General features: G+C 38.2%; 1 protein-coding gene across 1 annotated transcript; it reads left to right on the top strand.

The window, feature by feature from the left end:
• Nucleotides 1-27,425, top strand: CREBL2 (cAMP responsive element binding protein like 2). Its single transcript, XM_058743644.1, has 4 exons — nucleotides 1-312; nucleotides 20,186-20,383; nucleotides 21,797-21,941; nucleotides 24,302-27,425. Exons 1-4 carry the CDS (start codon nucleotides 298-300, stop codon nucleotides 24,304-24,306), a joined length of 363 nt encoding a protein of 120 aa, XP_058599627.1. The 5' UTR covers nucleotides 1-297; the 3' UTR covers nucleotides 24,307-27,425.
• The last annotated feature ends 19 nt before the right edge of the window (nucleotides 27,426-27,444 follow it).

Below are 27,444 nucleotides of genomic sequence, written 5' to 3'. Positions count from 1 at the left end.
CGGCTCTCCAGGGAGTCTGTAAACACACCCAGAGACTGTCATGGAGGGGGAGGAGGAGGCGGCGGCGGCAAAGGGAGGCGTTTTGGGCCGCCTCCAGGGTCCGCTCTGTCATTCCTGAACTGGTCCCTCGTCCCCGTGACTGTGGCCTCAGGGAAGCGAACTGTTAGGCGAGAGGAGGAGACAGTCAGAACCATATCCCCTTCTTCCCCCGGGGCGGGGGCCGGGCCCGGCCAGGCCGGCTGAGCCGGGAGAGGGGAGGGGGAGGGAGCGCCTGGCCAGGCCGGCCTGTCCGCCGAGATGGATGACAGTAAGGTAAGTCCTGTGGTTTGCACGCGCAGCTGCTGCCGCCGCCGCCGCCTGCTTGTCGCTAAGTGCTAGACTCGCCGCTGAACCTCAGCTTGGTAGCCTCGCCAACACCCGGGAAACACCTGCCTTAGACATCCCTGCGCCTCCAGTTGTTACCCCCTGTACCCAGCCAGAAATTCAGGGAACAGGGGGCTGTGTTTTTCCAGAAAGGGCCTTCTCCTCTGGAAATTTTTCACTCCCCGGACAAGCCTGTTTGTCAGCTTTTCCAGGTAGCGCAAACCCTAGTCCTTGACTTGCCTAGCGAGATAAGTGAAGAAACTACCGTGTTTTCTCTTTTTGCCTTCCCCGGCCCTCTCCCACACTTTCTCCGGTGTGGAGACCTTAATTAGGGCACCCTGACCAGCCCTATTCCCCTTGAAGGTTCCCCTTTCTTCTCTCAGGCTCCCTTACTCAATGCCCCATTCATATAATCAGTTCACTCCCCCTATGAGCTATTTTCCTGTGGTTGGTTGGAACACTCTGCGAAGCTCCTGTTGCTATTCGTCCAGAATCTAACCTCCTCTAGAAAGCCTTCTCTAGGAAAAGTAGTGAATTCCTTCTTGGTAATGTATCTTAATATCCCACTTCCATCCGTCTTTTGCCATTAAAAAAAAAAAATCACTTATCCCTATGATTCTAGCAGGCATTATTCATAATTGGGTAATTCACATAGTTTATGTATACCCTGTCTTTCTGTCTATCCACATTAGTGTTGTCCAGTTTTATTTCATGAAGATATAGGGATGGTCAGCTCATTACTCATCAGCTTACTGATGTTCTGGCATGTTTAAGAAATTGGACTTTTTTTTTTTTAAGGACTCAGACTGCTAGACTTTGCCAGTCTTTGAAGTAGAAGTTACTCCTTCTCTTTGCCTTTCAGGGGTCCTACTTTCCACAGGCTCTGGCATATTGCTCGTGCTAGCTTTTTCCTTTGTTTGGGTGCTCTTGTCCCCCTCCACTTAACCAGTAACACTTTGCTGCGGTCACATTTTTGTTTCACCCATCCTTAGAATGAAAACACTTCTCGCTTCTCTGTGCTGTTTGTGTTAGTCTACATTATCGCCTCTTCCCGTTCTTGCAGAAGGCTCTGAGAAAAGTGATAAATGAAGGGAAAGCCCACTGCAGTACTCTGAAATTGAGACTCACCTAGAGAAACAGTTTGCTTGTGAAGTAGCAAACCCTAATAGGAAGTGATATTTCCAAGACAGAAAGAGGGAGTTCTGAAAGTTTTCCAGGAACATTAGAAAATGATTTTCCATAAAAGTCTTGCTAGCTTGACTGTTCAGTATTGATTTTGAAAGTAAATCTGAATACCGTATCCCTTCTCTTTTGTAGAAAATAATGTTACAGCTCTTTAAGGATGCTAAAATAACATCGTTCTTTAATTTCCTTAATTTGAGGCTCTCACAGTATATTCTACATAATTTTTAGTTTACTTTTCAGACCTTTGAAACATTTGATAACTTTCTCAAAGTCGTTGGTAATCTCAAATTAAGTCCCAAGAAAAATACATTGGATTTTGAGTTATTTGACTTGCCTATAAAATCACATAGGAGTTATTTCTAAAACTAGCAAACTGTGGTGGAGGGTATAAAATTGTATTGTTTTCCCTAAAAGAGTGAAGTTAAATTTGGGGGGTAGACTATCCATAATTTATTTCCTATAGGGTTCACAGGGAAGCAAAACGAACTCAGTTCTCAGTCTTTTTAATTGATTGTTTTTGTGAGAGTATTTAGAAACCAGCAGTTTCTTAAATCTTTAATGATCATGCAGAAGGAAATCCCTTCAGAGGTCTCTGGATGGATAGTGCCTCTGTAAATACACTACTTTCACTTTGAGTACATATCGTAGTTGTGGATGAGTAATATTTAAATGCCATGTACAGCAAGACTGGACCGCTCTTCCAGCAGTCAGGCAGTATGAAACAGCCCTTAAACAAGTCTTTGGCAGCTCCCAGGCCTGCCTTTCTCTGTGCTCTAGTTGTTACAGTCCTGCAAAATTGTATTTTCCTCCTAGCATATACGTGTACTTACACACAAAACACATTTCCCCTCACATTATGTTTAAGTGATGGAGTCTCAGGTTCCCTTTTTTCCTGTATAAGGGAAGGTGAGAGTTGGGGCCTGGAATTGTGGTGACAGGAGGGCAGAAAGGATGACAGACTGGCCAACAGCAAGGCCAGGGGAACGGGAAGAGGATGAAGTGGGCAGGAGCTGCAGTTCTAGAGAGACAGTATTTGAATGAGCAGGTCAGGAGAAGACGATGATGATGTGAGGACCTCCCTTTAAAAAGATTCTGTATTCTGAGTTGTTTTCATCAGTGGCAACGAGTGAGTGTGCCAGGAGCTCTCCACATTCTGCCGTCCAGCTTTCTGGAGTCAGAGTAGGACAGATTTGAATGGGAGTGCAGCTTTGCCTTTCAACCGACTAGCAGTGTGCCTGACACAGCATAGAGTACTTGTTAATAGTGACTGGAGGAAGTGGGGACAGAGTGTCATTAAGGAGATTGCCCTGACGTACCTGGGCTTTGTTAATCCATGTGCTTTATTGAGCCAACCACCCAGAGTATACAGACAATGGCAAATAGCAAAAAGAAAGCAAGAGATAGATTGGGCATCTAAAAGTGGGGGCTTGGGAAAGTGTTAAGTAGCAGAGATCGAACACTGACTGAGTAGATCTCTACTAAGCTAGTTGGGAAGGAAAAATCTTGGCTAATTAACCTTTCTGAGCTTCCATTTTATCTGTTAAATGGCCAATACCTTTTTCACAGGCTTTGCTGAGGATTAGAGGTACTACATTATCATAAAGCATTGAATACAGAGTCTGACATATAGTAAGCACAAAAAATGTTATCATTGCCAAGGAGTGACTTCCTTGGTAGTTGACACAGTGCAGTAGGTACCTGAGATGCTCATTTTAGCAATTCTTAATTGCACGCTGTTGCATAACATTTGGAGCTATGTTTATATTTATACCTACACTACCCTTTGCTCCTAACTATGCCCCCAATGGGACAGGGCAATGGGATGGGGCTTGAAATGAACTTAAACTCTGCATTTAACTGTCAGATTGTGTGAGAAGGATAGTCTCCTGAGCCCACCTGCATGTCTACTAGTAAAAAGTGCTTGTTTTTATGAAAGCTTCCTCCTGATCTGCTGCATTCAATTACAAAGAAAATTAACGTATGTTATTTTCAGAGGCTTTGATCATAGAAGGTTCTTACTTTTTATTTTACATTTGACTTCTATGTTTATTGAATGAATGACTAATATAAATTGAAATATCCTAGACTAGATATGTCCCTGCCTCAGACTAAGCTGGTAATAGACTACCATATTATATTGCCTGACAGTTTAGGGCACCAAGCTTCAGTTGAGTGACTGACAAGAGAGTGGGTCAGACACTGGCCACAATATGCTAATATGGATACTGTTCTCCTTCGTTCTTCCTGTCTACCTGTATTACACACGATTTTCTAAAAATGAGTTTTCTTACACCTTCCTTACCTCTTAGGTAAGAAGACAAGGTCTTCTGTTCCATTCAGTTCTGAGTAGTGTTGGTTCTCACAAAAATTTTAACTTGGCCAAAGAATCTCTTTGACATTCCTGGACCTGTCCTTTGGCCCCTGAAGTCCCTCCTGTTGACCCTTTATCCATCTTTTGCTACAGTTGGAACCACCTTCCTTGAGCAGTGGCACAAAACTCAGACATTCTCTGCTTTTTCTTCCCTCCTCTTCATCAGTGCTTTCCACGAGACTAAAACAGAAGAGCCAGCTCATCTACTAAACAAATTTCTGACAGATTTAATGTACCTTCCTTTCCTCTCTAGGCTGTCTGCATATATTTTTTTAAGATTAAAAAAAAATGTTTAAGTTTATTTATTTTGAGAGACAGAGGCAGAGAGAGAGAGTGCACGAGCAGGGGAGGGACAGAGAGGGAGAGAGAGAGAATCCTAAGCAGGCTCTGCACTGTCAGCACAGAGCCCCATGTGGGGCTCAAATTCAGGAACCATGAGATCATGACCTGAGCTGAAATCAAGAGTCGGATGCTTAAACAAATGAGCCACCCAGGCACCCCTATACTGCCTGCATATTTTAACTAAGGTACCTCAAAAGATGGTTTAACCCTAAGGAGTAATTTTAATACTACAGAAACCAGCTGAAATCTAAGTTTACATATCCTTATTTAGAACAATTCACTCTCCTAAGGTTTTCAGAAAAGTCTGTTTATTCATTAATTCATTAAATATTTGTTGGACACATAATATGTAAAGGCATTGTGCTAGACAGAGACACAAAGGTGATAACGTTTATAACTATTCTTGGAAACTTACATTTCAGTGGGCTAAGCAGACATAAAGAAAAATAATTACAATATAGTGAGGTAAAAAATAAGGGCAATAGAGGTAAAGTGCTTTTGGAGCGGTAAGAGTAGATGCCTGTACTAAATAAAGCATATTGCACTGAATAAGTACTATGGTAGAAGTTAGAGCAGGAATTAAAAAATTTTCAGTAAAAGGTCAGATAGTAATTATTTGCTGGCCATGTGGTCTCTGGTGCAATTATTCAGCTCTGCCATTTTAGCACAGAAGTAACCATAGGCAGATTTAATGACTGGGTGTGGCTGTGTTCTAATAAAACTTTATTTACCAAAACAGTCAATCGGCTGGGCTTTGCTTTCCATCAGGGCTGTCGTTTGCTGACTCCCAAGCTAGAGCATAAAGCATAAGTAAAGGTGTAGGCAGAGATAAGATTGGAAAAATAATCTGGGGCCAGATCATGATATGCCTGGCAAATTAAGCTAACACATTTTGGTCAGTATTTTTTCAAAATGTGGAATAAAGAAACACCTGCTGACCCAGGATATTGGGAATAGGGCGTGGGAATCTGAATTTTAATTAGGCTCGCCAGTTGACTGGCTCATATGCTTGCCGCAGTTTGAAAACCAAGGCTATAGATGTTGGGGAGCCATCAAAGGATTTTAAAGCGGAGGTGACAGTATCAGATTTGTGTTTTTAAAGGAAAAAATGCTAATGGCTATATGGAGAACGGATTAGGGTAAAGATGTAGGAACCAGCATAAGACTAGAGGCAGAGGGTCCGATTAGGGAAGAACATGGATTTTGGCATATAACCAAAGATCAGATCTCATTTCTACCACTTTCAAGCTGTTATGATTTTGAACAGATTATTTAATCTGTTCCAAACTGAATTTCTTCACTGGATGGATTAATAAAACTTTAATGAATTATTGTGAGAATTAAATGTAATAACAGTTGACCTTTGGGGCATCTGGCTAGCTCAGTTGGTAGAGTATGTGACTCTTGATCTTGGGGCTGTGAGTTGAAGCCCCACCATTGGGCATAAAGCTTACTTAAAAAATGAACAGTTGACCCTTAAGCAACATAGGTTTAAACTGCCCAGATCTACTTACACGTGGATTTTTAGAAAATAAATATAGTACTGTAAATATATTTTCTCTTCCTTATGATTTTCTTAACATTTTCTTTTCTCTAGCTTTATTGTAAGATTACAATATGTAATACATATAACATACAAAATGTGTGTTAATTGACTGTGTTATTGAGAAGGTTTCCAGTCAACAGTAGTCTAGTAATAGTTAAGTTTTGCAGGGGAGTGAAAAGTTACAGATGGTTTTTTGACTGTTTGGAAGTTGGCACCCATCACCCTTGCATTGTTGAAGAGTCAGCTGTATATATGTGAGTCCATATCAGAAGAACTTAGTACATCACGGGTTCTCAGTAAATGCTAGTCCTTTCTGGCCCCTCATCAGTTTAGATTGCTCGTAAGAAAGGCCTGAGCTGAAGACCATATTGAGGCTATTGTAATTTGGGTTGTGGTTGATGTAGCACGCATAAAATCCTTCAAGGATGAAGAATGTGGACAGAAGAGAGAGTTAAAAAGACAGAACCCTGGACTAGAATGATCAGAAGAGGCTGAGGAACAGAACTCCGCAAAATAAAGAGGGTTAGTGATCCAGGAGAACCAGAAAAAAAAGGGGGAAGGCAGTTCTGCCATGTATCTAAGGGAAGAGAAAATTTTAAAGAGGGAACTTTAATATGAGATGCCACAAAAAAAGTCAAGTAAACAGCAAAGGGGGGGGGGTTGGGGAGGAGTATCCGTTCTATTTGGAAAATAGGGGATTATTCTAGCAAGAGAATTTTCCCTGGAGTGATAGGGTAGAAGGGAAAATGTAGCGGTTGAGAAAGAGGTGGGCGGGGAAGCAAAGACAGTTAGGTATAGACCCGCTCCTAGTGAGTCAGTTTGTAACAGTTTCAGGCATTGCTGAAATCTATGTAGTATTATATTTAGCTTCAAACAGGCATAGGTGTTGGGAGAGGAGAGGCAGGAGTTAACTCTCAGTTCAGAGAGGCCTACTTTATCTTCTTTCTCCTTCCGTTGACTAGAAAAACTGGCAGAAAGGTTAGCAGCAGGAAGATGTGATTAGACTTTTGTTTCTGAAGATCTGGTAAATAAAAGGCCTAACCCACAGCTGTGAAGGAAGTTACGGGAGTCTTAACACCAAATGAAAATGCAGCTACCTGTTTTTTCTTTAAAGTGGTAAAGAGCAGTAGCTGGGTACATTCCTATCTATCTTATTTTTCTTTAATCAGTTGGAGATAACTTTTCACTTTATGTTTTAAAAAGAGTGAAGTGAACCCCCTTGCTATTTTTTGTCTTTAGCTGGGGCTGTTGCTGCCACTTCATGTACATGCAATAATCCTCTTAGACTTACTTAACAGCTTGAAACTTTTATGAGTTGCCTTAAGAATTAGAGCATTAGGAAGTAAATAAGTGCAAAAAGGGTGGTAAAATAGTTAAGAGTTCTTCATTGGTTTTTCAGATTTTATATCCCTTACGAGGGAGCTTTTTTTTTCTTTTTCTTTTTCTTTTATAGCTTCTATAAGTTGGCAGTCCTGATAATGACATCAATTTAAGTCAGTTTTGAATAGTCCTAATTTTTCTTTGCATTTATTCATTCAATTATCAGTCTTTTAATAAATGCCTCTTAAATTTAGCCTGTCTCAGGGCTGGATACAGTGGAGATTGGGAAAGCAGAAAACACAGCTTTTGTGCCCGAGCAGCTCACGTTACCTGGAGGAGATAGAACTTAAATCTGTGAGGCCACTAAAAAACAAACAAACAAAAAGCAATATAACATAAATTCAGTGTGTTCAGTATATGTTCCAGACATTTGGAGAAGAAAAATGACATATGGGAAGACGGTGATTGTCAGGGAGAGCTTCAGAGAAAGAAGGCTAGAGCTGATCCCCTAACCAAAGAAAGCATAACATTTGCCATTCTGGATGGTAGAGAGGTGGAGGGAACATTTAGAGAAATGGTGATATTGAATAGATGGGAATGGAGGGGATGAGGCAAGGTCCTAAGGAGGCATGACTAGATATGATTCCCCTTTGGGGAATAATGAAAGAGAAGATTGCCTTGGTTAGCAGGAGCCTGGATATAGTGGGCTGACTAGTGGCCCCTGAAAAGAAATATCTGTGTCCTAATCCCTGGAGCCTGTGAATATCACCTTATATGGTAAAAGTGAATATTACCTTATGGGGTGGGGGTGGGGGGGGAGTGTGATTAAATTAATGGTTTTGAGAGGAAGAATTTATCCTGGATTATCTGTGTGGGGCCTAAATCCAATGACAGGTGTCCTCATAAGAGTAAGGCTGAGAGAGATTTGGCAGACAGATATGGAGGCTGTGTGACCACAGAGGCAGAGATTGGATTGATGTGGCCACAAATGAGGGCATGCTGATAGTTCCTAGAAGCTGGAAGAGGCAAGGATGGATTCTCCCCTGTGCTCTCCAGAAGTAGTGCCATCCTTCCAGACTCTGGCCTGCAGAACAAACAGAAAGAATACATTTCTATTGCTTTCATCACCACCAAGTTTGCGGTAATTGTTAGAGCAGCCACAGGAAAGTGATATACTGGATATAGTGACCTAGTAAGCAGTGTTGAGTCAGAGGTCTTCTCTTGAGCTGGAGAGTGACATGGCCAAAGGGAGTTTGTTCTTTCTGTAATGATCAGATAACTGCGTTTTTACAATGAAGGAAAATACACCAACGTTATTTTAATAAACTGAAAAGAAAGGTTAATTTGGTAGCTCTTTGCAGGATGGATTAACTAGGAAGGTGGGAGTGGAAAAGGAGAGATGGTAGGGAGCCCTACTGAGAACTTATTGTGATAATCTGTGAGTAGAGCTCTGACTAATATAGGCAGTAGGAGGAGAGAAGAAGAGCTAACTCAGATTTTATAAAGGAATAGATTGGCATGACTTCAGTTGGTGGGTATGGAGAGCCACAATAGTAGAGGGAGATTTCAAGGAAGCATAAAATGAGAAAGTTTGTTAGTTAACCTCCTCACCACCACCCTCCATCAAGTGCCTAATGCCACAGTGAGCTGGAGTAAATGAAAGATATATGGCATTAATAGAGCAGTGCCTATAAAGCGCCTGTCAGTTTTCGAGCCTTTGCAGGGCATGATGTGATCAAGTTAATGAGTCCTACCATGAAATCTGGAGGGGAATAGTTATGCTTATGATAGTGAGTTACCTTGTGACAAGTTGCTATGATGCAAATCAGGGGTCTTAGGTCCTAGACCGTGCTCTGACACTGAAATTCTCTGAACTAAAATGTTGCCATCTATAAAACAAAAGAGATCACTGTGCATATCTGTGTGTGGGTATGTTTGTGTATACATGTATCCTCCTACCACCATCACTCCTGTATATCCTGATATCCTGTCTTTTATTATGTTATTGCTTTTTTCATGTCTTCTGCGTCTTATGAGTCTATATACATTACAGTTTAGGACCCTATGTTCTTATATCAATATTCCTGTAGTTTCACAGAATTTGGGGACATGGCAGGTGTTCAGTAAATGGTTGTTGAATAGAGGAATTAATTTTCCCCTCTTTACCTGAAGAAGATGGCTTTTCCCTCACTGAAATGGTGTGAAATAACATGAGGTAACAGGTAGAGTGCCTCACTCAAGGCCTTGTCCATGGTGAGTGCTCTCTTCCTGCATACTCCAGTTTGGCCTTGAGTGTAAGTGTTTGTTGTTAGCTCCTAAAAAGCTAGAAGTAAAATGATCCAAGAATCTTTGGAATAGGGTTTAATCTGGACACTGGAGCCTTCCTAATAAGAACCCCTGGAGAGCATGCAGCTCCTCTTTCTACAAAAGTTAAACCTGTTGACTGGGAAGCCTGTGCCATCCACACTCAGGCCTTTGCAGGCTAAGTTCTATTTTTTCTCTGTAATGGTTAAATTTAGAATTATCAGGAACTCCTTCTTGGCTAGATCCAGTCGTTGTGTGTTAATTCTCAGCCTTTTTAAGCTCCAAAATTAGAACCCTTATGCTTGACCCCTCCCCTCTGTAATATTCTTTCTCCTCATAAGCTTGTGTCTCTATGCCACATTGATTCTTCCTTTTCTATTATTCTTTCCGCTTTTTAAGGTTCACATATTTTTTTAATAACAGCTGTCTTTTTAAGATAATGCCTTTATTGAAAAATAATTCACATACCATAAAATTCATCCTTTTAAAGTGTACAATTCTGTGATTTTTATTAGTACAGTTGACGCTTGAACAACATGGGTTTGAACATGTGGGCTCACTTACATACAGATTTGTTTTTTATAAATACAGTGCCATGCTATAAATGTATTTTCCTTATGATTTTCTTTTTTTTAATTAAAAAAAATGTTTAATGTTTATTTATTTTTTGAGAGAAAGAGAGACCGAGCATGAGTGGGGGAGGGGGAGAGAGAGAGGGAAACACAGAATCTGAAGCAGGCTCCAGGCATTGAGCTGTCAGCACAGAGCCTGATGCGGGGCTCGAACCTATGAACCTTGAGATCATGACCTGAGCTGAAGTCAGATGCTTAACCGACTAAGCCATGCAGGCACCCCATCCTCGTGATTTTGTTAATAATATTTTCTTTTCTTTAGCTTACTTTATTGTAATAATACAGTATATGATACATATAATATGCAAAATATGTATTAACTATGTTATTAGTAAGGCTTCCAGTTAACAGTAGGCTATTAAGAGTTAGGTTTTGTGTGGAATTGTGACTGCTTGGGGATCAGTGCTCCTAACCCTTGCATTGTTCAAGGGCCAACCGTACATTCACAGAGTTGTGCAATGGTTACTGCTATCTTCCCAGAACATTTTCATTACCTTAAAAAGAAACCCTTGTAAACAAACTGTGGTATATCCATGTAATGTAATATTGTTTTTTTTAAATTTTTTTTTTAATGTTTATTTTTGAGAAGAGAGAGACAGAGCATGAGCGGGGGAGGAGAGAGAAAGAGGGAGACACAGAATCAGAAACAGGCTCCAGCCTCTGAGCTGTCAGCACAGAGCCCAACGCGGGGCTCAAACTCACAGATCGTGAGATCATGACCTGAGCCGAAGTTGGACACCCCACTGACTGAGCCACCCAGGCACCCCAGTAATGTTATCAAGCAATAAAAAGAACTGAACTATTAAACCACAAAAAGGCATGGCGGAACTTCCCTGCATATTGCTAAGTGAAAGAGGCCAGTTTAAAAAGGCTGTCTACCATGTGATTCCAACTATATGACACTATGGAAAAGGCAAAACTATAAAGGTAGTAAAAAGATAAATGGTTGCCAGCATTTTGGAGGAAGAAAGAAGGGGTGGGACATGGGATTTTTAGGGCAGTGAAAATATTCTGTATGATACTTTATCGCAGATACATGATATGTGCATTTGTCAAATCCAGAGAGCCATACAACACAGAGTGATGTAGACTATGGATTTATTAATAACATATCAACGTTAGTTCATCAGTTATAGTGAATGTACTACACTAATGCAAGATTTTTTTTTTAATTTAATGTTTATTTTTGAGAGAGGGAGAGGGAGTGGGGGAAGGGTGGGGGAGTACTGAGGATCTGAAGCAGGCTCTGTGCTGACAGCAGAGATCCATCCCAATGTGGGACTTGAACTCACAAACCACGAGATCATGAGCTGAGCTGAAGTTGGACACTCAACCAACTGAGCCACCCAGGCACCCCTACAAGATGTTAATAATAGGGGACGCTGGGGGATGCCTGGATGGCTGAGTCAGTTAAGCATCTGGCTTTGGCTCAGGTCATGATTTCACAGTTCATGGTTCAAGCCCCACATAGGGATCTGTGCTGACAGCTATGAGCCTGGAGCCTGCTTCAGATTCTGTGTCTCCTTCTCTCTCTGCCCTTCCCCTGCTCATGCCCTGTCTCTGTCTGTCTCTCTGTCTCTCTCAAAAAAATAATGATAGGGGACACTGGGAAAGTGGAGAAAGAGGAGATATGTGAGAACTCTCTACTTTCTGCTTAATTTTTTGTAAACCTAAAACACCTCTGAAAAGCAAACTATGTTAATTTAAAAAAGAACAAAAGAAACACTTTAGCAGTCGTTCCTCATTCTCTCCTCCCCTGCCCTAAGCAATTACTAATCTACTTTTTATCTCTTATCGATTTGCCTTTTGTGGACATTTTAGCTCCATGGAATCATACAGTTTGAGGCCATTTGTGTTTGGTTTCTTTCACTTGGCATAATGTTTCCAGTGTTCATCTGTGTTGAACCATGTACTTCATTCCTTTTTGTGTCTGAATAATGAATGTTCCATTGTATGGACACACCACATTTTGTTATACACTCATCAGTTGATGGACATTTGGGTTGTTTCCACTTTTTAAAAAGCTATCATGAAAAACGGTACTATGAACATGCATTGTACAAATTCTTATGTGGTCATATGTTTTCATCTTTTGGGGGGATATACCTAGGAGCAGAACTGCTGGGTCGTATGGTAATTCTAGGTTTAATATTTTGGGGAACATGCAAATGGTTTTCCAAGGTGGCCACTATTTTATATTCCCACCAGCAATGTATAAGGGTTCCATTTCTCCACATCTCCACATGTTATTGGCTGTTTTTTATCATATAACCATTCTTGTGGGTATAAAGAGGTATCTCTTGGCCTTGATTCACATTTCCCAAATGACTAATGATGTTGAATGTTTTTCATATGTTTATTGGTCATTTATATGTCTTCTTTGGAGAAATGTCTATTCAAATACTTTGCCTACACTTTAATTGGACAGTTTATCTTTTTGTTGAATTGTAGGTGTTCTTTGTATATTCTGGATACAAATACCTTATCATACGTATGACTTAACAATTATTTTCTCCCATTCTATGTGTTGACATTAATGGTGTTCTTTGAAGCAGAAAAAAATTTTTTTTTAATGTTTATTTATTTTTGAGAGACAGAGAGCATGAGTGGGTGAGGGGCAGAGAGAGGGAGACACAGAATCTGAAGCAGGCTCCAGGCTCTGAGCTAACAGCACAGAGCCTGACGTGGGGCATGAACATGCCAACTGTGAAATCATGACCTGAACCAAAGTTGGATGCTTAACCAACTGAGCCACCCAGGCGCCCCTGAAGCACAAAATTTTTAATTTTGAAGTCCAATTTTTTTCTTTTGTTGAGTATGCTTGTGATGTCATATCTAAGAAACTGTGGCCTAATCCAAAGTCACAAGATTTATCTCTATGTTTTCCTTTAAGAGTTATTGTGGCTCTTACATTTAGGCCTTTGTTCTATTTTGAGTTAATTTTTGTATATGGCATGTTGTAGGAGTCCAACTTAATTCTTTTTGCTTGCAGATACTCAGTTGTCCCAGCACCATTTATTGAAAAGACTGTTCTTTTCCCGTTTCTCTATTGTTGTGGCACCTTACTGAAAATCATTTGACCATAAATCTAAGGTTTATTTCCAGATTCTCAATTCTTTTTCATTTGATATGTGTGTCTACCCTTGTGCCAGTACCACATTATCTTGATTATTGTAGCTTTCTAATAAATTTTGAAATCAGTAAGTCAAGCCCTCCACCTTTTTGTTTTTTAAAATTGTTTGGCTATTTGGGGTCCCTCTATTACCATATAATTTTTTATTTTTATTTTTTTAAATTTTTTTTAATGTTTATTTATTGTTGAGACAGAGAGAGACAGAGCATTTTTTTTAATTTTTTTTTAACACTTATTTATTTTTGAGACAGAGGCAGAGCATTTTTTAAAAATTTTTTTAACGTTTATTTATTTTTGAGACCATATAATTTTTTAAATTATCTTGTCAATTTATGCAAAAAGGCAGCTGGTATTTTTTTAAGTAATCTCTACACCCAATATGGGGATCAAACTCATGACCCCAAGATCAAGAGTCAAATGTTCTACCAACTGAACCAGCCAGGCAACCCCAGCTGGGATTTTGTTGAATTTGCAGATCAATTTGGGGGAATATTGTCATCTTAACAATATTAAGTCTTTCAATCCATGAATATGTAATGTCTTTCTTTTTATTAGATATTTAGTTTCTTATAATGATGTTTTGTGGTTTTCAGTGCATAAGGTTTGCAGGGTTTTTTTTGTTAAATTATTGCTAAGTCATTCTATGAGGCCAATATTGTAGCATGTATCAAAACCAGAGATACCATAAGAAAACTATAGACCAATATGTTCTCTGAATATAGATGCAAATACCCTCAATAAAATGCTGTTCCTTTTTTAAATGTTTATTTAGAGAGCAAGCAGGGGAGGGGCAGAGAGAGAAGGAGAGATAATCTCAAGTAGACTCCGCACTGTTTGTACAGAGCCCGACTCAACCTGGGGCTTGATCTCATGAACCGTGAGATCATGACCTGAGCCGAAATCAAGAGTCAGATGCTTAACTGACTGAGCCACTCAGGTGCCCCTAAAATGTTGTTCTAAATGGTATGTTTTTATGCTATTCTCAATGAATGTCTTTATGATTTCATTTCAGATTGTTCATTGTTCAGAGCTAATTTTTGTTTATAGATCTTGTCTCTTGCAACCTTGCTCAACTCATTTATCAGCACTAATAGTTTTTTGTGGATTCCTTAGGATTTTCTACATACAAGATCATACCATCCTCAAGTAAAAGTAGTTTTATTTTTTCCCTTCCAGTATGAATGACTTTTCTTTCTTTTTCTTGCCTAATTGCTGTGGCTAGATCCTCTAATATAATACAATGTTGAATAGAAGTAATGAGAGAAGGCAAGGTCCTTGTCTTTTTCCTGATCTTTGCGGGGAAAGCTTTCAATATTTTACCTTTAAGTGTGATATTAGCTGTGGGTGTTTCATAGATACCCTTTATCAGGTTGAAGAAGTTCCCTTTATTCAGTTTGTTGAGTGTTTTTTTTTTTTTTTATCATATGAGGGTGTTAGATTTTGTTAGGTGCTTTTTCTGAGTCTTTTGAGAAGAAAATGTAACTTTGGCCCTTTTTTTCTTTTGAGATGATCTGTTATTACAGTATTTGATTTTTGGGTTGTTACACCTACCATTATTCCTGTGATAAGTTGCACATAGCTATGGTGTAAATCCTCCTTATATGTTGTTAGATTCAATCTGCTAGCATTTTGTTGAGGATATTTGCATCTATATTCGGAAAACATATTGGTCTGTAGTTTTCTTATGGTATCTTTGGTTTTGATATCAAGCTAATAATGGCTTCGTAGAATGAATTGGGACATGTTGTTTTCTCTTCTGTTTTTTGGAAGAGTTTATACAAACTTAGTGTTAATTCTTTTTTTTTTTTTTCAGCGTTTTTTTTTTTGTTTTTTTATTTTTGGGACAGAGAGAAACAGAGCATGAACGGGGGAGGGTCAGAGAGAGAGGGAGACACAGAATCGGAAACAGGCTCCAGGCTCCGAGCCATCAGCCCAGAGCCCGACGCGGGGCTCGAACTCACGGACGGCGAGATCGTGACCTGGCTGAAGTCGGACGTTTAACCGACTGCGCCACCCAGGCGCCCTTTTTAATTTTTTTTTTTTTCAACTTTTTTTTTTTTTTTTTTTTTTTTTTTTTTTTTGGGACATAGAGAGACCAAACTTAGTGTTAATTCTTTAAATGTTTAGTAGAATTCACCAGTGAAGTGACTTGGACTTTTCTTTGTGGGAATTTGTTGTTGTTGTTGTTACTAATTCAATCTCTTTTTTTGTTATAGGTCTATTCAGATTTTCTATTTTATCTTGAGTCAGTTTTGCTACTTTGTGTCTTTCTAGAAATTTGTCCATTTCTTCTAGGTTATCTTGTTTTTGGCATATAATTTTTCATAGTATCTCATGTAACCATTACTATTTCTGTAAAGTTGATAAGGATGATGTCTCTTTCAGTCTTTTTTTTTTTTTTAAACCCAGTCTTTTTATTTTTAAGTTTATTTATTTTGAGAGAAAGAGTATAAGCACAAGCAGCAGAGGGGAGGAGAAGGGGGAGAGAAAGAATCCCAACCAAGCTCCACACTAACAGCACGGAGCCCAACACAGGGCTTGAATCCCACGACCCCAAGATCATGACCCGAGCCGAAATTGAGTCGGATGCCTGAGCCACCCAGGCGCCCCTCATCTTGACTTTAGTATTTTGAATGTTTTCTCTTGGCCAGTCTAGCCAAAGGTTTGTTGATTTTGTTGATTTTTTTGAAACTTTTGGTTTCATTGATTTTCTCTATTGTTTTACCATCCTCTATTTTATTTATGTCTGCTTTGATACTTGTTATTTCCTTCCATCAGCTTGCTTGGGATTTAATTTGTCCTTCATTTTCGAGTTTCTTAAGGTGGAAAATTAGGTTATTGATTTCAAATCTTCTTTTTAGTTTAAGCATTTACAGCTCCCTCTGAGCACTGCTTTAGCTGCATCTCATAAAGTTTTGGTATGTTGTGTTTTCTTTTCATTTCAAAGCAGTTTTCTAATTTCCCTTGTGATCTCTTCTTTGACCCATTAGTTACTTAGGAATGTCTTTTGTCTTTTTATCTGCCATATTTATTAGATAGTTATTGCTGTGTGCTAAGAATTATATGACAGTCCCTGGTGCTTACTTTCTAAAAATCAGAACATCCAGTTTTAGCTTGTCTCAATGGAGAAAGTGTTTATAAAAAAACAGGTAGTTAACATAAAAGTAGGACCTTCACTCTTACTTGCTTATAATAAACAGACTTGAACATTTTAAACATAATAACGAAGACAGATGTGGTATTGCAAAAGCCCTAGTGAAATCTAGCATCTCTACTGTTTTACCTTCGTGTAATAAATTCTCTGGAGAGTAAGAAAAAAATCAATGGCTGGCAAGTTACTTTATATGAGAGCTAGGGAGACAGACTTTCTGAGTGTTTCCCTTGGGGCTTCCTATTTCCAGCTCACAAATGTGTTTGGGGGAGGAAAAAGAAGTAAAATGGGTAATGGATAAAGAGGTTCCACTGTTTTAAAGACAGCTATTTATATTTTCATGTGGCTCTATGTCAATAGAAATAAGACTAGAATAGAAAAAGCTAAATCTTATATCATTTTCATAGTTTTCTTTGGAGTTTGTGTTGGTGCATAAAAATCAGTACTTTTACTTAGCAACATTAATGTGCTTCCTCACAGAAGAAATAGGAGAGCAAAGGGACAATATGGTTGTCACTGAGTTTGTGAAAATTTAATGAAAATTGGTAAGAATGATTTTTGGCCAGAGATATTTAAGGAATTTGTGAGACTGATTTCAGTTTTAGTTTCTGGTTCCTTTCACTAACTTCTCCTAAGTTTCCCCTAATCATTATGGCTTATGAATATATGAAGTTCAGTTGTTAAGGCAAGTAGTCTACTAACCCACATTTGTATAATACCTTTTTCTTTACCTGGTGCTTTTATACTTAAGACTTACAGTAATCCTGCAATGTACCTCGCTTGAAAACCGGTATACTAATCAGATTTTAGCTGACACCAAAAGCTAAAAATTCAGTCTACCATTGAGGAAAAATTAAACATACGGTTTTAACGTAATTTTACAGGAGGTGACATAAAATACAGGAACCCTGGATTCATTTACTCTGCTTTCTAATTCAAAAAAAGGTAGTGAAATAATTTTACTATCATGAAAACTAAACAAAAGGATATAACTTTTGTTTGATTTTTATGACTGTGCTCAGTTTGTTTCAAAAATCATTGAAGTCTCTTAAGTACACTGTGTCCTCTTGCTGGCTTCTCAAAGGCAGCCTCTCCTGAATTAATTAAAAACAGCAATATTCGAGGTATTAGATTACAGTGTTGTATGATTGGCGATTCACTTTACTACATAAAGAATAGATATGATTATCATTTATGTCTCTGTAGACTCGAGTTTATGCTGTAAATATATTGCTTTTTAAAAACTGTAGCAATAGCAAATATACTTTGGTTTAATGTAGGATGATTTCAAAATATTTTATTAAAATTGTGCAGTTTCCTGAGGTGTATATTATTATGTTGGAATAAAAACATGGTATATAATATAAAAAGCTTAAAAGATCTGTTTTTGAAAAGTTGAAACTAATTTGGGAGTACTGAAGCAGCTAGCTTTACAAGAGTGGTGGAAAAGAAAGTTTTTTCCCCAGAGTCTTGGAGAATTCAGTCTCATTTCAGAGCTGCCTTATAAAATGCTTGATGGAGTGGTTGGCCATCATGTTACATGACACAGGGTCTGGTCAAGTGGTTCATTCATATTTACAGTTTGGTTTTCAACCTAACCATTATACTTAGTAATGATCTGATCTTTATAGGGTATTGGGCATTGTTCATGTGTGATATTAATAGTGATCGCAACAAACAAGTAAATGAGAGTTTTTATACCCACATGAATATTGCGTTTGAGTTTTGTTACTGGGAATGCTTCTACTTTTTTTTTTAAGAGTTTTTTTTTTTCTTAAGTTTATTTATTTTGAGAGAGAGGAGAGAGAGAGAGAGAGAGAGAAAACGAGCAGGGGAGGGGCAGAGAGAGGGAGACAGAATCCAAAGCAGGTTCTAGGCTCCATGCTGTCAGCACAGAGCCCAACGCGGGGCTTGAACTCATGAACTGTGAGATCATGACCCAAACCGAAGTCAGATGCTTAACCAACTGAGCCACCCAGGCGCCCCTACTGTATTCCAATGATTTGTCAGTATTTGAGTTTTGCATCTTCTCTTTTATAATTGCCTTTAAAGCCTCAGCAGTATTCCTCAGCAGTATTCCTTTCAAAATACTGAAGTTATGTCATTTTTATTTTCTGAGGGTAGTTTTCAGAAAGAACTAGACCATAATTCAGAATTTTGTCAGATAAAGTAAATAATCTGAGGCCAACTCGACTGTATTGTAGCTTGTAAGAAACTAGCTCTAAAAGCACTTTCCCAAAAAGCTTGTTCTTTGGAATAAATGTAACCCCTTTCAAGGTAATTGCTTTAAAGAAAATTTATTTGATGTACAAGTTCAGGTTCGTGTATTTAAAAAATCATGGGGCGCCTGGGTGGCGCAGTCGGTTAAGCGTCCGACTTCAGCCAGGTCACGATCTCGCGGTCCGTGAGTTCGAGCCCCGCGTCAGGCTCTGGGCCGATGGCTCGGAGCCTGGAGCCTGTTTCCGATTCTGTGTCTCCCTCTCTCTCTGCCCCTCCCCCGTTCATGCTCTGTCTCTCTCTGTCCCAAAAAAAAAAAAAAAAAAAAAAAAAGTTGGAAAAAAAAAATTAAAAAAAAAAAAGATGGAGTGATCTGTCAGGTTTCTGTAGAATCCTTGCCTTCAAGAGAAAAGACCATCTTTAAAAAAAAAAAAAATAAATAAAAAATCATCACATTTACCTCATAGTTACATCTTGTGTAAGAACTTGGGGAGGTTCCAAAGCTAAACAGTGAAGAAGATTAAATTACTTTGCTAGTCACCAAAAAATTGTGCCTGTGCAGGTAAATGAATAGCAGAGATATTGAAAAGATGTCTTATGACCAGTGGGAGCAAGTTGAAATCTCTTGAGACAGTCTAAGGTTATAATTATAGGCTTCTAAAATCAGGAGAGAATTATCCTGAAGATGTCAGGGACTTCTGTGTGTTCCTTTGGGCTCATCAATGTTGAAGAGGGAATTCATAGCCAAATTTCTTAGGATACATTTATATATATATATGTGTGTGTGTGTGTATGTGTGTATATATATTTGTACACAATTTTTGTACAAATTTTATGTTGTTTTCTAACTATAAACATTTAGAAATAATAAAAAATATAGATGAGAGAAAGCTGTCAAAGAAATCCTCATTGAATTTTTAATAAACATCCTTTCTTCTATGTGTTGTTTTATAAGGTTGAGATTACACTGAACTTAAAATTTTTAAATCTTTTTTTTTAATGTTTATTTATTTTTGAGAGAGAGAGACACAGAGCATGAATGGGGGAGGAGCAGGGAGAGAGAGAGAGAGAGAGAGAGAGAGAGAGAGAGAGAGAACGAACGAACCTGAAGCAGGCTCCAGGCTCTGAGCTGTCAGCACAGAGCCCGACATGGGGCTCAAACTCTCAAACTGTGAGATCATGACCCAAGCCGAAGTCGGATGCTTAACTGACTGAGCCATCCAGGCACCCCTACAATTTTAAATATTGGTTTTTCTACCTATTATTTTCACAAGTCAGAAATTCTTTGTGAACACAATATTCAGCGGCCATCTTTTAGATTGTAGCATCTAGTCATACATGGTTCATAAAATTTACTGTTAAATGACTTAAAGTTTATCATTGAAGAAATAATGAAAACTTACAGAATTTCTTCTCTCACACTCATAGTATTAGAAGTATCAGAAAGAAAACAATAACATGAAGCAAAGACTCATGAGGCATGTCATGGGATTATGCTTTCTTAGTTTCATTGGCTTCATGTATTATTTGTAAATGTTTTCCTTGCTAATGTGCAGCCATAGTCACTTTCCTAGAAACAGAACTGAGAGAAAAAAACCATTTCTTCTCTCTCTTGCCGAAGGTGGTTGGAGGTAAAGTTAAGAAGCCCGGCAAACGTGGTCGGAAGCCAGCCAAAATTGACTTGAAGGCAAAACTTGAGAGGAGCCGGCAGAGTGCAAGAGAATGCCGGGCCAGGAAAAAACTAAGATACCAGTATTTGGAAGAGTTGGTATCCAGTCGGGAAAGAGCCATATGTGCCCTCAGAGAGGAACTGGAAATGGTAAGAAAGTCTGCCAGTAAACACCTGAAAAAATCAACCTAAGCTTAGTAGTCAAAGAAATATATATTAAAATATGAAGGTACCAATTTTCACGTATGTGTTTGACAAATACAGGAAAGAATATTAGTCTGTTAGCCAAGACGTAAGCAAGGAAGCAGTTTTGCATAGTAGCTGGTGGGAGCAGAATGTGCCTGACTATTTCACTGAGGGATTGTTTTTGAAGGAAAAAAATGGAAAATAACACAAATGTACAATAATAGGGGATTAGTTAAATTATACTGCATTCATAAATTGGACTACTTTGCAGGCAGTAAAAATCACAATGCACATGTATATTTACTAATGTAGAAAGGCATTTACAATATATTGCTAAGTGGAAAAAGCAATATAACAATATGTAACAATATGCATAGTATATATACCATTTGTGTTTCAACGTATTTATTTATTTGTCATGTTTTGGTCATTTATTCATCCAGACTTTGGGTGGTGGCTGTAGAAATGTAAAAGAGAATAGAAATCTCACTATAAGCTCAGGGGAGGAGGTGACAGGTTGGAGACGAGAGAGAATACTACTATGATCATCACAAAACTAGGACCTCAGCATTTTAAATGGTAAGAAAATAAGGTTGGGGTCTGAAGAGAGTCCAGATAAACACTATTGAATAGATTTAAAAATATATATATTGAATTTGACTCCTGCTGCAAGTTATTTCTTACCTTCTGCAGTGTAAGCTACTTGAGGGCATGATCTTTGAACTGACTGATCTTTGTATACGTCAAAGTCCATACTACACAGTCTGGCAGAAAGCAGATGTTTAGTGAATGTTTATGAAAGAGAAGGGAAATTATAAAATTATTTATTTTAGGAGTAGAAATGATAATGTGACAGCAAAAAGAGATGAATTCTAATTAGTGGCACACTGGGAAGAGAGAATCTTTTAACCAGAGGAGCCTTCTTTTTTTTTTTGAGTTTATTTACTTTGAGAGCAAGAGAGTGTAAGCAGCGGAGGGGCAGAGAGAGCAGGAGAATTCCAAGGCTTCACACACAGCACAGAGCCCAATGCGGGGCTTAAACCCACAAAACAGCCAGATCATGACTTGAGCCGAAATCAAGAGTTGGATGCTCAACCGACTGAGCCACTCAAGCACCTCCCCAGAAGGGCCTTCTTAATCTGAGCACTACCCACAGTTTATCACTAGAAGATTCAGCAGCAGTTTCCTACCCTCTTCTGAAAGATGGCAGGCCTCATACATGTCCTAGGTTACAAACAGAAAATACAGTGGAGGGATAGGATTCCCACCAGCCAGTGTGACCTCTAGTTATGGGAGTTCTTCTGTCTGGGATTTCTACCCCTGGTTCCTGAACTCTGGCTAGTAAAATTTTACTTAAATATATTTTACATATTTCAGTACAAGCAGTGGTGCATGGCAATGGACCAAGGAAAAATCCCTTCTGAAATAAAGGCCCTACTCACTGGAGAAGAGCAGAGCAAATCTCAGCAGAACTCAAGCAGGCACATGAAAGCTGGGAAGACAGATGCTAACAGCAATTCCTGTGAGTACCATGAGTGGGAGAGTTTATATTTAGAGGAGCGTTTTAAGGTAGGGTTTCCATTGACCACTTTCCTTATGTCATTAAATAAAATGTTGATGTCATTTGTAATATACTAATAAGCAAGTGAAATGGTGCTAGATTCTAAATATTGAGATGAATTTTACATGGGCTCGATGAACAGCAACTGAAAAATGTATGGAAAATTCTTAAAGTAAACTTAGTCCATAAATGGGAGTATACATTCTAGTTATTGTTAATAAGAATTTTATTTGTATTTTGATTTACAGCCTAAAGAATCCTTTCACTTATATTTATCTTATGTTTTTCCTCCAATAATTGTGTTAAGGAATTACACTTTTTATTTTGTAGATGAAGAAATAGCAGAGGGGTTGGTTAAGACGCCCAGGGTCACACAGCTATAATGGGAAAAACCTGTCTTCACCTAGTCCAGGCTGTATCTAGTACAGGAGCCCATCACTGCAGGGGTTTTTTTTTTCATTATGGTGAAATTCATATGAAATTCATAAAATTAACCATTTTAAAGTAATAATTCAGAGGCATTTAGTACAATCAGTGTTGTACAACCACCACTTCTATCTAGTTACAAAACATTTTATCACCCCAGAAGAAAGCCCTGAACTCATTAGGTAGTTACTTGTTCTTACTCCCTCCCTCCAGCCCTTGGCAACTTGTCTCTATGAATTTACCTATTCTGGATATTTCATACAAATGGAAACATACAATATGTGACTTTTTGTGTCTGGCTGTTTTCACCTAGTATATTTTCAAGGTTCATCCACACTGTAGCCTATATTAGTACTTTATTCCATGTTATGGCTGTATAATGTTCTGCTAGGTATGTGTACCACAATTTATTTGTTCATTCATCTGTTGATGCTTGTTTCTCCCGAACAGTATGATATGAAACATGAGTGTACAAGTATGTGTTTGAGTACTTGTTTTCAATTCTTTTGCTTATATACCTAGAAGTGGAATTGCTGAGTCTTCTGGTAATTTTATATTTAACTTTTAAGGGAACCACAAATTGTTCTCCACAGTGGCTGATATATTTTGCATTCCCACCAGCAGCATATGAAGCTTCCCATTTCTGTACATCTTGCTAACTCTTTTTATTTTCCCTTATTTAAAAAAAAATTATTTTTAAGTAATCTCTACACCCAAATGGGGCTTGAACTCACAACCCCGAGATCAAAAGTCGCATGCTCCACTGACTGAGCCAGCTAGGTGCCCCTCTATTTTTAAAAACTATAGCCTTCCATCCTAGGATGTGAAGTAGTATCTGATTGTGTTTTTGATTGGCATTTCCCCAAAGACTAATGATGTTGAGCATCTCTTCATATGCTTATTGGCCATTTGTATATCTTCTTTGAATGAATGTCTAAGTCCCTTGCCCAAGTTTTAATTGAGTTGTTTTTCATTTTGTTGTTGAGTTGTAGGAGTTTATATTTTTCCCAGATTCTAGACCTTATCCCATTCTGTAGGTTGTTTTTTTCACATTCTTTTTTTTTTTTTTTTTTTTTAAAGTTTATTTATGTTGAGAGAGAGAATCCCAAGCAGGCTCTGCACTGTCAGCACAGAGCCTGATGCAGGGCTCACTCTCACAAACCATGAGATCATGACCTGAGCCAAAATTAAAAGTCAGACGCTTAACTGACTGAGCCACCCAGGCACTCCTTCTCACATTCTTGATAGTGTCCTTTGGTGCACAAAACATTTAAATTTTGATGAAGTCCAGTTTATCTATTTTTTCTTTTGTTGTTCAGGCTTTGGGTGTCATATGTTAACAATTCATTGCCAAATTCAAGGTCATGAAGAACCTTACCCCTATGTTTTCTTCTAAGAGTTTTATGGTTTTAGCTCTTATATTTTAGGTCACTGATCCATTTTGAGTTAATTTTTCTATATGGTATGAGTTAGAGGTCCAACTTAATTCTTTTGCATGTGAATATCCAATTGTTCCAGGACCATTTGTTGAAGACACTGTAAAGATTTTATAATGAAGATGTCATGGATTGGTTTCTTTATCATTGTGATTGCTTTGGGAGCACTTGAAACAGTTATAAGAAAATGCTGTAAATTTTTTATCTTTTAAAATATTTTTGTAAAAGCGAACGGTTTGGTTTTTGATAGCTTTTATTACATGAGGTAACATTTGTTTTAATCTAAATTGAATTAATGAAAAAAAGCCAAATCAGCTCAATTTTCTTGCAATCTGTATTTTTAAAAAGCGTTTCTGTAGATCCTAAACAAACAAAAAATTCATACATTTTAAAACAGATTAAACAAACTTCATTGACTTACAAACATTCTTACATTGGTAACTATGATTTATTTTTTAGGGTGAAGATTATATAAAATGATGAGTAGCTGATTGAAGCCAATATTCTGATTCCTATGGAGGATGAATGGGCAAGATTGTACTTCTTGGCTCCATTTACTACCTACTGCTCAGTAGTCATCTCTGTAAATCTGCAGTTTCTACCAAAATGTGTGATCATAGATCCCAAAGGATTTTGCTTTAACTTTCAACACTTAGAAAATTTATAAACATTCAGACCTGTTCTGGTTGGTATTGCCACCGGTGGCAGTTAACATGTTGTAATGCTTGAAAACACAGGAGTAGAGAGAAGTGGGTGAAGATTGTATTTTTGCACCTTAACTCCACATTGCTTTATTGGTTAATTTATATTCTTTCCATGTATTTCATGTCATTGTATGTGTATGTATGTTTAGGTGTCACCTTCTTTTATGTTTTTGACTGCCCTACAAAGAGAAACCAAATGGGCTGATTATTAAGTTCTCAGCCTTAATGGACCTAATCTTATTTGTTTATATTTACTTGAGTAATGTTTATTTTCTGCATGAACCATGATTTCTCCTGTGAGCCATTCCAGCATAAGCTGTGAATATGTATTAACAAATATATACAGTTCTATTTTTATAATCCATAATGATATGCCTGTTTTGAATAATGTACGTGTTAACAAAATCCATCAGGAAAGCCCTCAAGACAGCCTCTATTTAAAACTTTCGTTGCTGTCTTCTCGAACTATATTTATAAAAGTTTGCTAGGGCCTAATCCATACTTGGAGAATAATTAGTCAAATTTTCTTTTTAAGCAAGAAGTAACCCTTTAGGCATTTCATCAGCATACACCATCTTGACAACTTAGAGAATGTATGTATGTATGTGTTTCTATTGTATGTCTATATATGTATGTGGGGAGGGTAGGAGTGAATGTTCACACACATTTCCTTGTGTAGTCAACTAACTCGGACACTTTTTCTAAAGAAAATAGGATGAAATTAGCTGCTGAGATCGAGTTTCTGCCTCAAGAGATCTGGAACAAAATGAGGGAGAAATTGCTGGTAGATCTAATGGCTGTAGGCATAACCAGAACACTTAGTTTCTCCCCTGACATGAGCTTCGTGATGAATGTGTTCTGAGCCAGGAAGAAACACACTGTGGGTGTGCCTCTGGTTCAGCCCTGACCGTGTCTACACTCTGGAATGAAGCACTGAGCTAGAGTTGTCACAGCACCACGGCCAGATGGCCTGGTGGGAGCACAGAACGGCAGAGTAGTTCTTTTCAGCTCCGGTTACAGCTACATTGACCTTCTTCCTGACTACCCAACAGAGCAATGGCTGAGGAATCAAGCTCATAATATTTTACATGCAAATAGACTAGGTATCTTTCAGTTTCCCCAGTGAGACACCCTATCACTCTTTCTTCTCTGTCCCATAGTTAAATCAGGAATTGTGTTCTCTGTTGCTGCTAAATTATAATTGTTCTTTGCTCTACTGAGGCAAATATTTGGCTTCTACACAGTATGTTTTGTTACGAAATGGCAGTTTAAGAGGAGGCATCACACTCTAGACTGAGGTGGAACAAGAGATGGACCACATAGTTTCAGATTACAAGGTACTCTCCCCTCTTCTCTTAGGCCATGTTTCAATAAAGTGCTTCCCCTTAGCCTAAGTTCCTGAAGATCTCTTGTGTGTAGGTTGCAAACTCAGATCTAGTCTAGTCCTGTGTGACTACTGATATACCACTAGCCCAACCTGTTGGGTCTCTCTGTGTTTTGGAGGACTGGGGGTTTAAGAGTATTTAATGTCTTTTTAGGATCACAAATATAGATAGATTGAGGATTGTTAATATCCAGACCTTCAGAGTTTAAGTGTTTTAAATATAGTGTTCAGATTGTAATGGGTATGGTTTTGCCATCTGGTCTACTCAAATGTATATTTTTATTTTGCAAAACAACCCAAGATTTACTACGTGTTGCTTTTTGTTCAGTACCTTTTGAATTCCCCAGAAGAGTTGTTTTCAAAGCAAACATTCCAAAATGAATGTGGCTCTTCAATGGAATGTCTCCATTGTGCTTGAAGTATTTCTTCTCTGGTTGTAATTTTAAAGTACAGGGTCATTTGAGCTACCCTCTGTCCCCACCCCCAGTATCTTTACAAGAGCAGTGACTTTGTCCTCAGGTAGAGGATGTGTAATTTTGGATGAAAGTAAATTACAACTTATATAAAGTTTATTCCTAAACCTATCTTTTTGGTATTTTAAAGTAGATCATACCAAGACAAAGTTTCTTGGTCTTAAAAAGGAATGTTTTGATTGCTTTGGGTGTTGTGCTGGCTGCACGCTTTGGCCACTTGAAGCATGTTAATAAATGTCACTGATTAAAACAGCTGGAGCATTTCTTTTCCCATTCCAGTTAAAAAGCAGCAATACTGAAATCCTAGCATCTCTCACTTTCTGTAATGACAACATACAGGCTGAGAGAGAAGAGAAGAGGGGGAGAGAATCACTGAGCTCGGTCCCTCTGGATCAGCGCTGTTCTCTTTGCTCCCTGAGTAAAAAGAGTAATGTTGTTGTTGTTGTTCCCAAAGAAAGGAAGGTAAAGGGAAAGTATATATTTGTGTATTTAGACCAGTCATATTCTGTCATTAACCTAGCATAGACCTGCCATATATTAGAGCAACTGAATATAAGATGGAATAAGTTTGGCCAGGTCACGTTTTAGGAGATAGTTGATGTTCTTAAATTTTTTTTTTCTATTTCGTCTAAAACCTGTCTGTTGTATCTAAATCAGAATCTGTCTTACTGCAGCAAATTCATATCACTGTTTTTCAGCTACTTGACAGTATTTATCAGCATCACCATTTAGCATTTTATTTCATCATCTTTGAATTATGATAGAGTTGATTTGGCTCATTACAAAAAGCATAGGTTTAAACTGGATTTACTTTTAGTTCAAACAAAGGCAAAGAAATTTAAAACATCATTGCTATATTTCACAAGAAATCAGTTGCATATTATCAATTACATATTTAGTTTTGAAAGAGAGGAAGATTATTAATCCATGTGGTATTGGGGGGCATTGAGGGTATTTTCTTTCTCTGAAGAGCATTGTACAATTATATTTTTATGAAAAATAAAATATCTTCACCAGAGAAATCTCAAGTGGTCTGTTTCT

This window comes from Neofelis nebulosa, chromosome 8 (genome assembly GCF_028018385.1).
Source record: "Neofelis nebulosa isolate mNeoNeb1 chromosome 8, mNeoNeb1.pri, whole genome shotgun sequence".
NCBI lineage: Eukaryota > Metazoa > Chordata > Mammalia > Carnivora > Felidae > Neofelis > Neofelis nebulosa.
Note: the sequence above shows the minus strand (reverse complement) of the source record. Positions and strands in the feature narration are given on the sequence as shown.

Coding starts and splice junctions, on each gene's coding strand:
- CREBL2 (XM_058743644.1), top strand. Junction 20,384..21,796: donor TCAGAGAGGAACTGGAAATG/GTAAGAAAGTCT, acceptor TACATATTTCAG/TACAAGCAGTGGTGCATGGC.